This window comes from Mirounga angustirostris, unplaced genomic scaffold, assembly GCF_029215605.1.
Source record: "Mirounga angustirostris isolate CCGP_5_RB_7025 unplaced genomic scaffold, mMirAng1.0.hap1 SCAF_17, whole genome shotgun sequence".
NCBI classification, from domain to species: domain Eukaryota; kingdom Metazoa; phylum Chordata; class Mammalia; order Carnivora; family Phocidae; genus Mirounga; species Mirounga angustirostris.
Genome location: NW_026991725.1, coordinates 41,721,084 through 41,736,602, shown reverse-complemented (window position 1 = coordinate 41,736,602; position 15,519 = coordinate 41,721,084). Strand labels below are relative to the sequence as shown.

The 15,519-nt window shown below is 56.3% G+C and overlaps 1 protein-coding gene across 4 annotated transcripts in view; it reads left to right on the top strand.

The window, feature by feature from the left end:
• CANT1 (calcium activated nucleotidase 1) overlaps positions 1 to 13,652 on the top strand; it is a 31,146-nt gene extending 17,494 nt beyond the window's left edge. For 2 of the 4 annotated variants that reach the window (XM_045888339.3, XM_064582522.1), the window contains exons 4-8: positions 7,182 to 7,262; positions 8,242 to 8,433; positions 8,941 to 9,072; positions 10,188 to 10,446; positions 12,206 to 13,652. In XM_045888339.3, coding sequence (XP_045744295.2) covers positions 7,182 to 7,262; positions 8,242 to 8,433; positions 8,941 to 9,072; positions 10,188 to 10,446; positions 12,206 to 13,301 — 1,760 coding nt within the window. In that variant the 3' untranslated portion in view covers positions 13,302 to 13,652. Of the gene's footprint in view, positions 1 to 5,357; positions 5,512 to 7,181; positions 7,263 to 8,241; positions 8,434 to 8,940; positions 9,073 to 10,187; positions 10,447 to 12,205 lie in introns of those variants that run through there. The other 2 variants (XM_064582523.1, XM_045888340.3) reach the window with 2 other exon arrangements.
• The last annotated feature ends 1,867 nt before the right edge of the window (positions 13,653 to 15,519 follow it).

Sequence of the window (15,519 nt, the reverse complement as noted above, 5' to 3'; positions counted from 1 at the left end):
TGACATTAATTTCTTCCCAAATGTTAATCCTGTCATGTGCACTTTAAGTTGGTAAGTTTCAAAGTAAATTGTACCTTAATAAAATTGTTAAAAAGATCTAAATAAAACAAAAATAAAATGCCTTCACACAAAGAAAATTCTGAGCACAGATGGTTTTATTGGTGAATTGTACCAAAGATTTAAAGAAGAAATTATACTAAGCCCACACAAAATCTTCCACGATTTTGGACACTTCCCAACTCATTTTATGAGGGCATCACTATCCTGATACCAAAACCAGACAAATATATTACAAAAAAAGAAAAATCTAGACCAGTATCCCTCATGGACATAGATGCAAAAATCTTTGGCAAAAGTTTAGCTGGTTGAATCCAGCTGTATATAAAAGTGAAAATAATTCATGAGAAAGTGTGATTTACTCCGGAAATGCAAGGTTGGTTTAATATTCTAAAACCATTGTAATCCACCACATTGACAGACTAAGAAGGAAAAGCCACATGATCATCTCCAAAGATACAGAAAAAGCATTTGACAAAATTCACTACCCATTCATGATTTAAAAACAAGCAAACAAAACTCTTAAGCAAACTAGGCAAAAAAGGAAGATCTCTAACCTGATAAAGGGCATCTGCAAAAAACCTACAGCTAATGTCATACTTGATGCTGAAAGACTGAATGTTTTCCTCATATGTCTGCGAACAAAGCAAGAATGGCCACTTTCACCACTTCCCCCCAGCATTTAACTTCTTATAGTGAAATCGTTTTAAACCACACAGATGTTGTAAAACTCAGTATAGCTCTGTTCCCTTCATGCAGCCTTCTCTGGTGCCAACACCTCACAGTTATCACAACTGTGAGCACAGTGATCAGACCCAGGAAACTGACGTTGGTCTCATCGCTTTTATTCACAATCGTCTGATGGGATGTCCCAGACCATGCAATTAGCCGAGGAAAAGAAAGTCATTCAGACTGGAAGAGAAAGCGTGAAACTGTCTTTATTTGCCAATGACAAGACTGACTAGATAGAAAAGCCTAAGAAATCTTTAGAAAATAGCTACCAGAACTAACAGTTGAGTTTAGCAAAGCTAAAGGATGCACAGTGCCCATACAGAACTAATTTAATTCTGTGTAGCTACAGTGAACAATTGGAAACTGTGAAATAGATATAAATAGTTATATATAAACATGTGCAAGATCTATAGACTGAAATTGCAAAACACGGATGAGATCAAAGCCCAAATAAATGGAACAATATACGGTCTTGATGGATGAGAATACTCAATTTTGAGATAGAAAAAGTCAAAGGACTTCTACTATCTGGCTTCTGGACTTAATATATATTAAGCTATAAGCAGTTGAAGCTGTTGTATTGGCAGGACAATAGACCTGTAAATCAAAGGAACACAAAAGAGTCCATAAATTGACCCATATGTGTGTGGTCTGTGGATTTTGGCCAAGGTGCCAGAGTAGTATAGTGGGGGAAAAGATTGTCTTTGCGTAAGTGGTGTTTGGACAAGTCTTATCTCTATGGAAACAAATGATTGAAACCCTTAACTCCCACCATTCACAAAATTACCTCAGAACAGATCCTAGAACTAAATGCAAGAGCTAACACTACAAAACTCCAGAAGACAGCAGACCTTTGGGCCAGGCAGAGACTTCTTCAACATGACACCAAAAGAATGAGACTTTGAGCTTCATCTAGATTTGAAACCTTCATCCTTCAGAAGATGCTGTTAAGATGAAAAGGCATGAAAAGATAAAAACAAAATTTGTAGATCCTATCTGCTAAAGGACTTGCATCCAGAGTATGTAAAGAATGTGTACAACTCAGTAATAAGACAAACAGCCTGATTTAAAATGTGCCTGAGATCTAAATAGGCACTTCACCAAAGAGGATGTACGAGGGACAAGCAAGCATATGAGGGGATGCTCAACAGCGCTAGCCGTTAACACCACAATGAGACCCCACTGCATACCCACCAGAATGGATACGGTTAAAAAGACTGGCAACATCAAGTATTGGTGAGGATTTAGAGTGGCTGGGACACTCAGACAATTGCCAGTAGAGATGCAGAATGGCCAGGCCACTGTGGGAAACAGTTTGATAGTTTCTTAAAAAGTTAAACATCTAGGGGCACCTGGGTGGCTCAGTCGGTTAAGCTTCCGACTCTTGATTTCAGCTCAGGTCTTGATCTCAGAGTTGTGAGTTCAAGCCCCACACTGGGCATGGAACCTACTTAAAAAAAAAAAAAGTTAAACATCTGTCATATAACCAGGTAATCCTATCCCTAGGTATTTTACACAAAAGAAAGCAAAGCTTGTGTTCACACCAAGTCTGCTCCCCAAACGGTCCTAAGAGCTTTATTCATAACAGTCACAACCTGGGAATGTCCCAAATGCCCGTCAATGCAGAAATGCATAAGCAAACTATAGTCCATCCATATGGCGGGTGGGGGGCGCGGCTAGAACGGAGAACAAAAATGAACCAGTTACTGGTATTTGCAGTGACATGAGTGAATCTCAAAAGCAAAAGCATCGTGCTAAGTAAAAGGAGCCAGATACAAAACATTACATATTATATGTTTCTATTTATATGAAAACTCACAAAGCAGATAGGTGGTTGCCAGGGATGGGGGCCGCTGGAGGGGACTGACTGCAAAGGGGCATAAGGGCACTTTTGGGGTGATGAAAATGTTCTGTACATCATGGTTGTGGTCATGGTTGCAGCCTATATACCTTTGTCAAAACTCATTCAATCCATGCATTTTATCGTATGTAGATTGTATCTCAAGCCAAGTTTTTAAAAAGGGAAGTGTAGGTTTGAATCCCAGCTCCTTCCCTTCCAGCTGGATAACTGGGCCCATGTTGCCTCTCTGCACCTCTATCTTCTCACCTACAAGGGGGTTAAGAAGAGTAGCTGCTTCCCATCGGGGTTTGAGTGTCATGCATGTGGACGGGCCGTGGCAGTGCGTGGCTGCATGGATGTTGGGCGAGGGGGTGGGGTAGCCTACAAGCTAGCTGAGCATTCTCTCCTGCCTTGGTGGCAGTGGCTTCCTGGTGACAGCAACATCGTGCACACCATCAGAGCCGGGCCCAGGCATCCATGGTGTCCGGGGCTTTCAGTCTCCTTCTCAGAACTGAGCCACTGCTCGCCAGAGCGGGGCATCTCAAGTGCCGGTTCCATGGTCCCCTTTGCGGAAAGCCCTGGGGGAGCAGATACCCGTACTCTGATTCCACGAAGAGGCCTCAATCTTATATTTTACTCCCTTCAACTCGAAGGACTTTCCAGGACTGTGGGGCTAAAGAGTTTTAAACTTGCCACTGTGAACATCAATAAAAGGGAAGCTGGTTAGAATGGAGTGGGGCGGCCAGCAGGGGGAGCTCTCCCAGCCAGTGCCTGTTGCCCACTGCAGACCCAGCAGGAAGAGAGCACCTTGCACCTGGACCCCACTTGACTACCCCACCTGGTGGAAGGAAGGTTTCTTCCTCCCCCGGCAACAGCCCAGCCAGTGAGACACCCCCATGCTTCTAACTCCCAGTTTACTCCAGGGGGCTTTCTGTCTCTAACAATGCTCCCTTCCCTCTATAGAAGAGCCTCCTCTTTGTTTGGTGGACCTGCCTGTGGTTCTGCCATTGGTTGCTTATTCCAGGTTGCAATTCTCTGCTCTTCCTGAATAAACTGATTTTTGCTGGTAGGATAACTGGCAGTTTTATTTGTAAAGCTAACGGCACCAATACCTCCCAAAGGACTTCCTTTGTCTCCTTTCCCTGACGGGCAATTTGTTTGGGCAGAACTCCGTGGAAACTATGTGAAGGAAGGTTCTGGAGGTTCTGTGCCAACAAACCTGAACCTCCTTGATCTGGATGGGATTTTAAAACTCACCACGGTCTCTTTTGCCAGCACTGTTTCCAGTTGCTTCTCCCCCTGGATACCTACAGTTTCTTTGGAGGGAGCTAGATGAACCATGCCACTCCCTAAAACCTCACATCTAGGGCAGATAGCCATTAAATGCTTGACCTTGGGGCTCAGTCCCTGGGACCGCAGGCTGCCAGGGAGACCGTGTGTCTCTGCCGATGGCTCTCAGCCCTGGCTGCACACGGCAGCCACCTGGCAGGCTTTAAAATGCCCATGAATGTCCCCACCCCAGAGATGGTGACTGAGTGGACCTAGGCATTGGGAGTTGGTAAAATTCCCACGTGATTCTCATGTGCAGACCAGGTTGAGAGCCACAAGGCTAAAGAGACCTGGGGACATTCCAAGGGACAGCTCTCATCCAGAACCTTGGGATGCAGGTGACCAAAACAATAGAGGGCGTTGATTGCCTCATTTAACTGCAAATCCCAGAACTTGACCTTGACTTCAGGCCAGCTGGAGACAGGGGCTCAGACCACAGCGTCAGGACCTCCTGCCTCCATGTCCTGACTCTGCCCACATGCCCCCTAGAGCAGAAGCTGACTCTCGCCACACTGGCTGCCATCACGGCTCCTCCCTGACATTATCCCTGTGGCAAGGGGCCTGCAGGGCTCTGAGCCGTCAGTTCTGGGTCCGACTCCGGCAGAGCCTGGGGTCCTCAGAGCACAGCGTGGGAATGAGAGCGGGTGCTTCCCCAAGGGAGAACCGCCGTGCCGCCTTCTCTTGGAGCCAGGGATGGCTGGAAGGTGGCCTGGACATTGTACAGCCGCTCCAGAGGCTTTGTCCCCTGCCCCGCCGGTGGTGAGACGCTGGGAGAACAGCCTGCGTCGGGGTTGGGTGGCGTCCTCTGCTGGTGACCAGCGCAGGCTCTGGGGGTCACTACTGCACGTGGGGCCCAGCTCTTCCCGTTGCTGGCTGCATACCTGGACATGTTGTCTCATGTCTCAGGGCCTCCCTCCCGCTGTCAGGGGGACGACTCTGTGTGGCCTCGCAGAGGGGGGCCTCTCTGGGAGGTCAGGCATGCCAAGCACTCAGAGCCAGGCAGACTCATAATGAGCAGCCATCCTGGCGGCATCCCCCCTGCTGGCGATGTGCCAGACCCAAGACACGGCTCAGAGCGTTCAGTGGGAGCCCACAGTCACACCGGCAGGTGCAGACCCTGCCTGTCTGTGCCGACGCTCACTCTGCCTCCTGCTGTCCCCCCGCTTCCCCTCCCTGGCCTCCCCCAACGCCAGCCCTGGGGGCCCGTCCAGCTTAGAAGATTGTTTACGTTCACGTGTAGCTGTTGGCCGTCTTGCTGGGGTTATGGTCAGCTACGCTGCCTGCCTCGGGCCACTGCCACCCCGACATCCACAGTCAGAGCTGAGGGGAGGGAGGGGCCCAGGGAGCCTTGTTGGCAGCCAATCGCAGAAGAAACCCAAGTCAGGTGGTTTCTAGAAATCGAAACTAGACTGTTTTCTCTGGTATTTCCTGGGACCAGCCTGACCACATTTCATACTGGGAGCGTTTTCTGGGTTGAGGGACGGCCTGCAGAGGGATCCTGCAGTTGGAAGCTGAGAGGCTCCAGGGCAGCCATCAGTAGTTACCTCAGGCAGGTAAGCTCATGCCTTTTGCTCTCAGGTGGTTGTCCCTCTCTCTACCCAATGTCACCTAGTGGGTATAATCTCCCTGTTTGTACCCAACTGGGGATCTAGTGCTCTTCCTCAGCCAAGGGACCATCATGGCTGCTCCCAGATCCATAGGGTCTCTATATGTACAGTTGCCCAGGTTGCTCACTGCACAAGGACAAAGGGGGAAGCAGGCTTGGAATTCAGCCCAGTATGCTCTCTCCAGTTTGTGCATTTCGGCCCAGGCCTATGCCTGTTCAAAGGAAGAGTATCTTTTTCTAATTTGCAAAAGGCACCAAATGAGCCAGAGCCAGGCAGCCCTATCCCAACTTCGGATACAAGGGAGTCAGTCTACAACAGGTGGCCATGACCACCCCAAGGGCAGCCACATTTGGGTACAATATACCAGGTGCACGATTGGCCATTGTTAATGCAGACCTGGGATGCTGCCTCGGGGCCACCAGGCCCTGACCTGTAGGGGTGCCCACAACAGCTGCCTCATGCTCTACTAAGAGCTGGGCCTAGGAGTGGTGCAGGGACCAAGGGACTCTCATGAGCTGGAGAGACAATGACTGACTTCTCCACTTTCGGGACATGGGGGCAGACAGCAGGTGGGGAGCAGGTTGGGGATGAAGATGAAAAGCAAGCCCGAATAATTCTAGAGAAGCAAGAACTCCAGGCAAAAGTTGGAAGAGCTGGGGCCCCCCCATACTCCCTGTGCCCCACCCAGGCTGACTGTGTGGCCTTGGTGGCCCCAGCTTATCAGAGCTTCTGTTTCTTGGGGACACTGATCTCAGGCAGGTCCCCACCCAGCCACCCGCTCAGCATTTCCTCCCCACCCTGCTCCCCCAGCCCCTACCCAGCTGCAGAGTCAGTCCCAGACCTCAGCCCTGACCCCCCTCCTCCCTGCTCCCAGCCACCCTCCTCTGGCCCTCCCTGTCACTTCTGCCTGGCTTTCTGTGGCCTCCTGATATGTCCCCTTCCTTCAGGGTCTCACAGATGGCTCTCCAGGCCCTCCCACAGGGGTCCAACTGCCTGAAGATAAAGCCCCCCTCCCCAGGCCTCTCTTGATCTGGGCCTCGCTCGCATGCCCCCGACTCCTCCCTCCACCCTTCCCACCCAACCCCACTGATGGCCACGCCCAGGGCCTGGTTTTCTTTCTTTCTTTTTTTTTTTTTTAAAGATTTTATTTATTTATTTATTTGAGAGAGCGAGAATGAGAGAGAGAGAGCACAGGAGAGGGGGGAGGGTCAGAGGGAGAAGCAGACTCCCTGCCGAGCAGGGAGCCCGATGCGGGACTCGATCCCGGGACTCCAGGATCATGACCTCCTGAGCCCAAGGCAGTCACTTAACCAACTGAGCCACCCAGGCGCCCCTAGGGCCTGGTTTTCTGAGATGGACTTTTGTTCCCATGTCCTGCTGCTTAGAGACCTCCCCCAGGTCCCCTCCCCATTGTCTGGGCAAGTCTTAGTCCTCCTTGGAGGACCATGCCCCAGAAGGGTGGGGGACCCCATCACACTCACAGCTCAGAGGAGCAGGGACTGTACCTGTCTGCTGTCCTCCACACATAGGGTCTAAAGGGTCCTGGACACACAGGGGCCTGGTCCCCAGGGCTGTCCAGCTCTGCTGTCTGATTCTGCTGCTTCCTTCCATCGCAGGACGAGGGTCTCCCCTCCCAGGAGAGGCCATGGCCGTCCCACTGCTCCTCTGGATGTGGCTGCTGGCTGCAGGGACTCAAGGTGAGCTGCGCCCCAGGAATGCTGAAAGCGGCAGTCTGAGAAGCTGCCACTCCCCGTTCTGTGGCCTTGAGCCCTCGCAGAAAATCGAGGCAATGTTCAGCCCGGGTCTTCTCTCCTGCTTGAAGCCCTGGTTATCCTAAGTGATGGTAGCTTGTAGGTCCTGGGGGGACACCAAAGGATTCTTCATTTCATCCCATGGGAACCAGAGGAACTGAGCAGTAGGAGCCCATCAGACAGGCCAAATGTGGGGGACAGGGGTGTCATGAGTCAGGGCCTTTCCATACAGTCAGACTTCCAGAGTTCTAGACGTCAGTCCTCATGCTCTCTGCGCCTCGGGATCTGCATTTCCTTGTCCTGGTGACCCCATGGAGGCTGGCTACTCCCCCAGCTGAGAACCGCCCTCCAGCATGGCACCCAGCTCCTTCCTGACCCTGTCCCAGAACAATCCCACTTTCTCTGTACACCCGGCTCTTTCTGCCGGTGTTTCTGGGGGTTCCTGGGCCTGCTGCTCCAGGACTTCCCCCACAGCCCTCCCAGCGGTCCTTGCTGTGATGCACACGGTGCACCCCAAGCCCCAGACACCCTCAGGTGGGGTCAGCGTGGGCCCCTCCTTCTGCCCCATTCTTCCCCAGGGTCCCATCTCCCCCACCCTCAGGTGCTGGGGCTCCAGTTGCCCCTTCTGCTCCTTCTCCTATCCATGGAGGAAGGACTCAGACCTCAAAGACAAGAAAAGGCGCTTTACTCTCTGTGGGGGTGGGGGGGGTGCACATCTTCCACTCCTCCCCGGTGGGTGAGCCCTCAAGGATGGATGGGGGGCTTTAAAGCTAATGGTGCAGTGGGCACCCTCTTGGGGGGAACTTGACAAGGGACCTTCCCAGTTGGGAGAAGTGAGGGGCGGGCTGGTGCTTCTCCGCTGGGATGGAGGCCCGGCTGCCGGCCTTCATCCCTGCTGATCTCTGTTCCCTCGGGAGCCCTGTAGGCGAGAAAGATGGGGACATGCGGCTGGCCGATGGGAACACCGCCAACGAGGGTCGCGTGGAGATCTTCTACAGAGGCCAGTGGGGGACCGTGTGTGACAACCTGTGGGACCTGACAGATGCCAGCGTCGTGTGCCGGGCCCTGGGGTTTGTGAATGCCACCGAGGCTCTGGGCGGAGCCGCCTTTGGGCCAGGTAGGCCTGCCTGTCCCCAGGTCCTCCAGAGCGGAGCCTCGCTGCCAAGCAGCCTGTCCCAGGAAAGGACTGTCACCTGAGACATGCACATGGCCTTCCTGACTCACGGAGCACCCGCGAACATTTGAAATAGTTCTGCGGAGGCTCTGACAGGCCGTCCCGTTCCCTCAGGGCGCATCCCTTCCTGAAACAGTCCCCTCCCCCCCCCCCCCCCCCCCCAGCCCATCCCGAGGAGTCTGGTGCAGGGACATCTCCCCTGACACAGCGAACGGAGGCTGCTTTGTGGTACAGTGTTCCCAGCATAAACCCAAAGCCCCACTCGGCTCGGATGGATGGGGGGCCCCAGGTTCTATCCGGTCCAGACGGCGCAGGGGAGCATGAGGGCCAGGGGGCCCTGGTCACAGATCAGGAGGCCCGCAGAGCGCTTCTCCCATGGCTCCTGGGGGAGCAGCCCCGTGCACGGCCCCTCCCCCCCGCCCACCCCCGTCCTCCTTGCTGTGCCACCAGGCGCCGGCCCGGTCATGCTGGACGAGGTGGAGTGCACGGGCACGGAGCCCTCGCTGGCCAGCTGCAGGTCCCTGGGCTGGCTGAGGAGCCACTGCAGGCACACCCAGGACGCCAGCGTGGTCTGCACCAACGGTGAGCCCCGGGGCACGCACGCCGTCCATGCAGAGGGCACGCCTGTGCCCGGTTCCCCTGTGACGCCCCCCTGGCTGGGAGGGGACAGGAGAGCCTCCAGGGCCCGCCCCTGCCAACAGTGATCCCGAACTCCCCACCGCCCTTTCCCGGTGTGGCTCAGAAACGCCACGTTCACCCAGGCCATCCGGCAAGAGCCGTGGGCCGCCTGCACGGGCCACCTGCCTGTCGCTTCTTTAAACCCCAGCCTCTCACGGTCCTCAGTCCTCGTGCGCCCACGTGCCTCGACAGCAAGCTGAATGTGCCTTCGACCTGCCCCGATGGCGGGAGCCCGTCCTCGCGCCTCTCCCCTCCCCCCTCCACTATGTGTGCTGACCTCACCAGGTGCTCTGTGTTCTTCAGTCCCCGAATCCGGTGTTATTGTTTTCCACTTGTCCTTCTTCCTGGGCTTCACACGGGGCTTGGGGGCGCATTGGAGCATTGACACAAGGAGGGGTCGTGGGGGGCAGGGCGGGCAGGAGATGCACCTGGACCTGGGGTGCAGGGCAGGGAGCAGTCCTGGTGGGGAGCCCATGTGGGAGTGGGGGCCGGAGGAATGGGGGGCTGAACCCACCTGGCTGACGTGTCAGGACTGATGCAAACCTATTCGTGGCAAAGAAAGAGCAGGTGGGATTTAGTTCCCAGCTAGGCTTTGGGATTGTCGGTGGGAGGAGTCGCTTCTCTAGGCCTCAGTTCCTGAGGGAGCCTGCTAGGGACCCCAAAGCTCGAAATTGAGTTTCCATAAGACCCTCACTCTTCAGACCATCAAACCAGGGAGAAGGTTTGGGTTTTTAGAAGGTGCCACCTGGGTCATTGCTTGATGGGTCAGGATTTAAACGGGTGGAGCCTCGGACTCTGGAAGTCAGTGGAGGGGCTGCCTGAATGTGGGGGAGCAGGGGAGCTGACCAGGGGTGTTCGACAGGGGCGGGGAGGCTCTGGGCCACAGAGGGGAATGACACCCTCATCTTCCCCAAGCCTTCCTGAGTAGATGGGGCCGGGAGGAGCCTGAGTCCAGGGAGGAGAAGTGTTCTCGGTGACAGCGCCTGACCTAACCGTGTGCTCCCCTCTGCCCCTTCTAGAAACTCGAGGTGCCCACACCCTTGACCTGTCGGATGAGCTCCCTGCAGCCCTTGAGCAGATCTTTGACAGCCAGAGGGGCTGTGACCTGTCCGTCAGGGTGAGGGTGAGGGACCAGGAGGAGGAGGGTCTGGACTTGTGTGCCCACAGGCTGATCCTGTCTACCAATCCCGAGGCCCAGGCCCTGTGGAAGGAGCCGGGCCCCACGGTCACCATGGAGGTGGACGCAGAGTGCCTGCCTGTCGTTAAAGACTTCATCAGGTGACCGCCCTTGGGCTGGGGGTACCAGGGCCTGGGCACCTCCCCTCCGACAGCAAACCATGGGGCTACGGCAGCGAGCACCTCGGTGCTTTCGCGGACACAAGTGTGCGTACGACACACACGTACATGCACACTCACCCCCCCACACACACCTGCGCACATGCTTGGGCTCGCGGTCGTGTGCATGCCACACTCACGTGTGCATATACACTCTCACCGCCACGCTTACATACGCACACACATTCGCACACCCCACACGTACTTGCATACCCCGCAGTGACCCCACACCGTCACACGCAGACACACCGACTTCCACCAAACACGCATAAAACATCTCCCGAGGTAACTGCCACTATTGTAAGAGGTTTCAAACGCTCCGTGGGTTACGAATTCACCAGGAACAAGATGCCTGGGTTGGTGAGAGGTTGCCACAGGGGCCTGGGGCAGAGCTGGGAAGGGGCCCGGGTGTCGCCCAGGGCAGGAGGCTCCTCGCACACTCGAGGCCGCGGGTCCGGGCCACCTGCCCTGCGACACCACATCACACAGGCCCAGACAGCTATGTGGTGGGGGAGAAATCAGGTGGCCCAGAGACCTCTTAGGTAACGTAAGGACATGGCGTAATATTTCCAAGAACCTACAACCTAGGTATGAATTCATCCTCCTGCTCCTCACGTACTGACCTTGCTTGTCAAGTGAAAGGTAGAATCTCTGCGACTCCAAACCCATCAGAAAGTCTTACCCGGGCCTTTGCACATGCTCAGCAGCACGCATGAGCCAGTGCCCCGGATGAGGAAACTGAGACATGAGGGGCCAGCGTGTCCTGGGCCTGGGCCATCACCCCTCCTGCCAGGCCACCCTGCTGGGGCCTTGCAGGAGCCGGTGTTCAGAAAGCATCCGTTTACCACCACCACCACCACCACCCCCCCGCCTTATGGGGGCCAAAGGTGTCGGCCCAAACTAGCAGACAAGCTTTCCAAAAAATAAAGAGAGACAACTGGTTCCCAAAAAAAAAAAGAAAGGAAGGAAGGGAGGGAGGGAGGGAGGAAGGAAAGCATCCGTTTAAAAAGAACTGTTCCTTTTTGTTCTTAAGACCTAAAGCTTTATATAGCGGGAAGTGACATTTAAGAGAAAACAACAAATGGCAATTTTTAATGAGATGAAAATGGTTTCTTTCCAGCCAAGTATGGGAAGTTGGTGGCTAGCCTGCGCCCCTCCCAGTGAGGTCAATTTCTGTGATATGTTTGAGGACGAGGGCAGGTGCCCGTCCCCGCCTTGCCAGGCCCAGCTGGAGTCGTGCCCTGGGTCACCAGGAGCAAGGGCTCCCAGTCGGCAGGGGAAGCAGACGGGGGACAAGCAGGGCTGATGCCCGTGTCATGGGGGCATGAGACAGGTGCTGGGGACCGAAGGGGTCCAGCGGGGGGGTGTGCCAGCAGGAAGGAAGGGGCGGTGCCAGCCGAGGGGACAGCAGTGACAGGGAAGGCGGGGAACAGGAGGTGGTGGGGCTGCCTCCGTTGGGTGAGGGATGGAGCGTCACGCTCCAGGACCCTGGGATCTGCCTGCTTGTCTGTGCACGTGGCTCTGAGCCAACCTGAGACTGGAATGTAGGTTGACCCAAAGGATAAATGCATGGGGCACGGAATGCCCCTTGCGATGGCTGGCACCCCTGGGGGTGCCCGTGGGTCAGTGGCAAACACGTGGTCGACAGTGGTGTTGGAGAGGCAGGCCCGGCACACGCCCAGACAACCCCATTGTCCTGCAGGGGCAGAGTGCACCGGGTGCTCAGCTTTTGCTCCCCTCCCAGGTACTTCTACTCCCGAAGGCTGGATATTTCCCTGACATCCGTGAAGTGCTTCCACAAGCTCGCCTCTGACTACAGGGCCCAGCAGCTGCAGAGCTTCTGCGCCAGCCTCTTTGCCATCCTCCTCCCTGAGGACCCCTCTTTCCAGACGTCCCTGGACCTCTACACCTATGCGCTGGCCACGCAGGACCCCATGCTGGAGGAGCTGTGCGTGCAGTTCCTGGCCTGGAACTTCAAGGCCCTGATGCAGGCCAAGGCCTGGCCAGGCGTGCCCACGGACCTGCTGCAGGTCCTGCTCTCCAGGAGTGAGCTGGCCGTGCCCAGCGAGCTGGCCCTGCTGACTGCCTTGGACGTGTGGAGCCGGGAGAATCAGCCTTCCCACAGGGAGGTGGAAAGCCTGGTGGAGAAGGTCCGGTTTCCCATGATACTGCCCGAGGACCTGTTCGAGCTGCAGTTTAACCTGTCCCTGTACTGGAGCCATGAGGCGCTGTTCCAGAAGAAGATCCTGCAGGCGCTCGAATTCCACACCGTGCCCTTGCGGCTGCTGGCCCAGTACAGAGGCCTGAACCTCACCGAGGATGCCTACCAGCCCCGGCTGTACACCTCGTCCACCTGGAGTGCCTCTGTCTCCGGCAATTCCTGGGGCTCATCTGGCTACTGGAACAACCCCTACCGGTCCTTCCAGACCCCACAGCACCCCAGCTTCCTGTTCCAGAACAGGCACATCTCCTGGTCTCTGGTCTACCTTCCCACCGTCCAGAGCTGCTGGAACTATGGGTTCTCATGCTCCTCGGACGAGGTCCCCCTCCTGCACCTCTCCAAGTCTGACTACTCGGAGCCCACCATCGGCTATGAAAACAAAGCCCTGATCCTCTGTGAGGGGCGCTTCGTGGCCCACGTCACCGACTTTGAGGGCCAGAAGGCCATGATCCCCAGCACCCCGGGCACCAACAGTTCCAGGAGCGCCTCCCTCTTCCCCTGCCCGGCAGGCTACTTCAGCAGCTTCCAAGCGGTCATCCGCCCCTTCTACCTGACCAACTCCTCAGGCGTGGACTAGACCGGAGCTTGGAGAAGCCAGGGGCCTCCCAGCGCCACTCCCCAGCCCCCCACCGCTGCTTCCCAGCTCCCAGCTGCTTCCTGTCTGCAGCCACCCCCAACGGCGACCACCAGAGGGCCCTCCTGTTTCCACTGATCTCTCTGAACTTAGAGAAAGTACTGGAAGGTTTCAGCTAATGCCCACCACTGTGCCTAGAAGTCCCGGTAACCCCCCCACCGTCCGGCTGGTTTCCAGATGGAGAAGCAGGGGAACCTGGGTGGGGCAGCTGTTGGATTTTCCACGCCGACTTTCACTTCCCTGTCCTCTGCTGTCCCCCATCTGAGATCACTAAAGTTGCATTGTGGCTCCCAAGTTCCCGCGTTGGTGCAGAGAGTCGTGAGTTCATTCTGCACTCAGATGTTGGGTGTGCTGGGCCCTGGGGCACAGAATGAGCAGGCACAGTCCCTGTCCTCATGAAGCTACGATCTGGGGGTCAGGACAAACACATGGGGTCATTAAAATTGGAATAACAGGTGATGAAAACCAAAGGAGGTGCGGGGGAAGGTGCGGGCTGGACCCACTTGGGGTTAGATCTCTGGGGGGAAATGAAGAATGAGAGCAGCGGGCGTGTGGAAATGGGGGGGAGGATGCGCTCCAGGGAGAAGGAGCGGCCCCAGCTCAGCACCGCGCCTCTGTCTGTCCTCGCACGCGTGCCCAGGAACGGGGACCCAGTGCCTGTTGAGAACAACCTTCATGCCCCTCAGCAAGGTGCCTGACCACAAATAAACAAGGCCTGTGCCAGGGCGGGCCATCCAGAGGGACCTGCAGAATCTAGGTGGGGGCGGAGGCTGAGCCGGGGCCCCGTGAGAATGCCCCCGCTGCGAGGGGAATGGGAACTCTGGACTGTCCCTGCTTCTCTGTGATACACGCTCCAGGCCCAGGGTCCCCGGTGGAAGCATCTGGTTGGCCGAACCCAGGCCATGTGCCCGCCGCTCTCCGCCGGCGTCTGAGCGCGAGCCTCTGGACCATCTTGGCCTCGGGAAGGGGAGGCGGTGCCAGGCTCAGCCAATGGGAGGGGGGTTCAGACGCTGGGCAGCAGGTCCCGCCACATGCTTCTTCCCCACTGTCACTGCAGATGCAAAAGCAGGGGCACAAAGCCTCCCGCCTGCCCCCCTCAACTCCCCCCCCTCCAATGGCGCACCCAGCTCCCGCTCCACCATCTTGGCCACTCCTGTGGCGGTCCCTTGATGTTGTCCAAGTCGATCATTTTACCTGCATCGCACGTTGACGACAGAGAGCAAACGTTGGCATAACCTGGACACAGCAGGGGACGCCGCCGGTGGAATTAGCCCCGTGGGGGCACCGACTGTGGCTCTCCTCTCCTACGCTGCCCTGGTCCCCGGGGCCCCTGCCTGTGAGGAAGCCCGCAGCCCGGGGACACTCGGCCCCTGCCCCCCGAGGATCCGCCCGAGTTCCTTCCACCCTCCGCATGCTTTTGCGCGGCAGCCCTGCTCCCTCGGCTCCCCTCGAGCCGCCTCTCTGCCCATTGGACTGGCCCGAGGGCATGGTGAGACTGGCACCTTCCAACTCAGTAGGACATGGAGGTGTCTCCTAGTGGAGACATTGGTCTCTCGGGTGTAAACTCCCTGACGCGGCAGGGCCCAGAGTTTCCGAGTGCGCCGCTGGTGACTAGCTGGACGGCTCGGGCACCGCCGGCTTCCATACCCGTGTTACTCCCTGGCTCCGTGAGAACAACGTACTGGCCACGGGCTCAGCGTGTGCCGTGGGCTGGAGAGCATTTGTTGACACTTTTGGCAGGAGATGATGGGGTTTATAAGGACTCTGGAAGGAGGGTGGTTCCGGGCCCAGCTGACACGCGTCTGGATCCAGGGTCTTCCACCTTTCGTCACCGTCATCCCGAGGCTGCTCATGCTGAATCCCCGGGCCTTGGCTCCTGCATGAGTGGGGGGCGGCCTCTGTGCTGTTCGGCTAGTCCAGGGTCAGTAGCACTAAGACCAGTATGACAGTTGAGGAGGGCCAATCCCAATCTGGAATAAATGTCAGTTCCTCGGCTAGAAGGTGTCTACCATGACCAAGTGCCATGGGGAGCCTCATAAGCCGCCGGATGAGGGCTCAGAAGCAAAGGTCAGATTACATCAGCCGGGGTGACCAGGCTAGGGCCAGCCCAGGCAAAGCCTCCCTCCCTGCCACCAAGGCCACCCGGAGAGCCAAAAGAGCA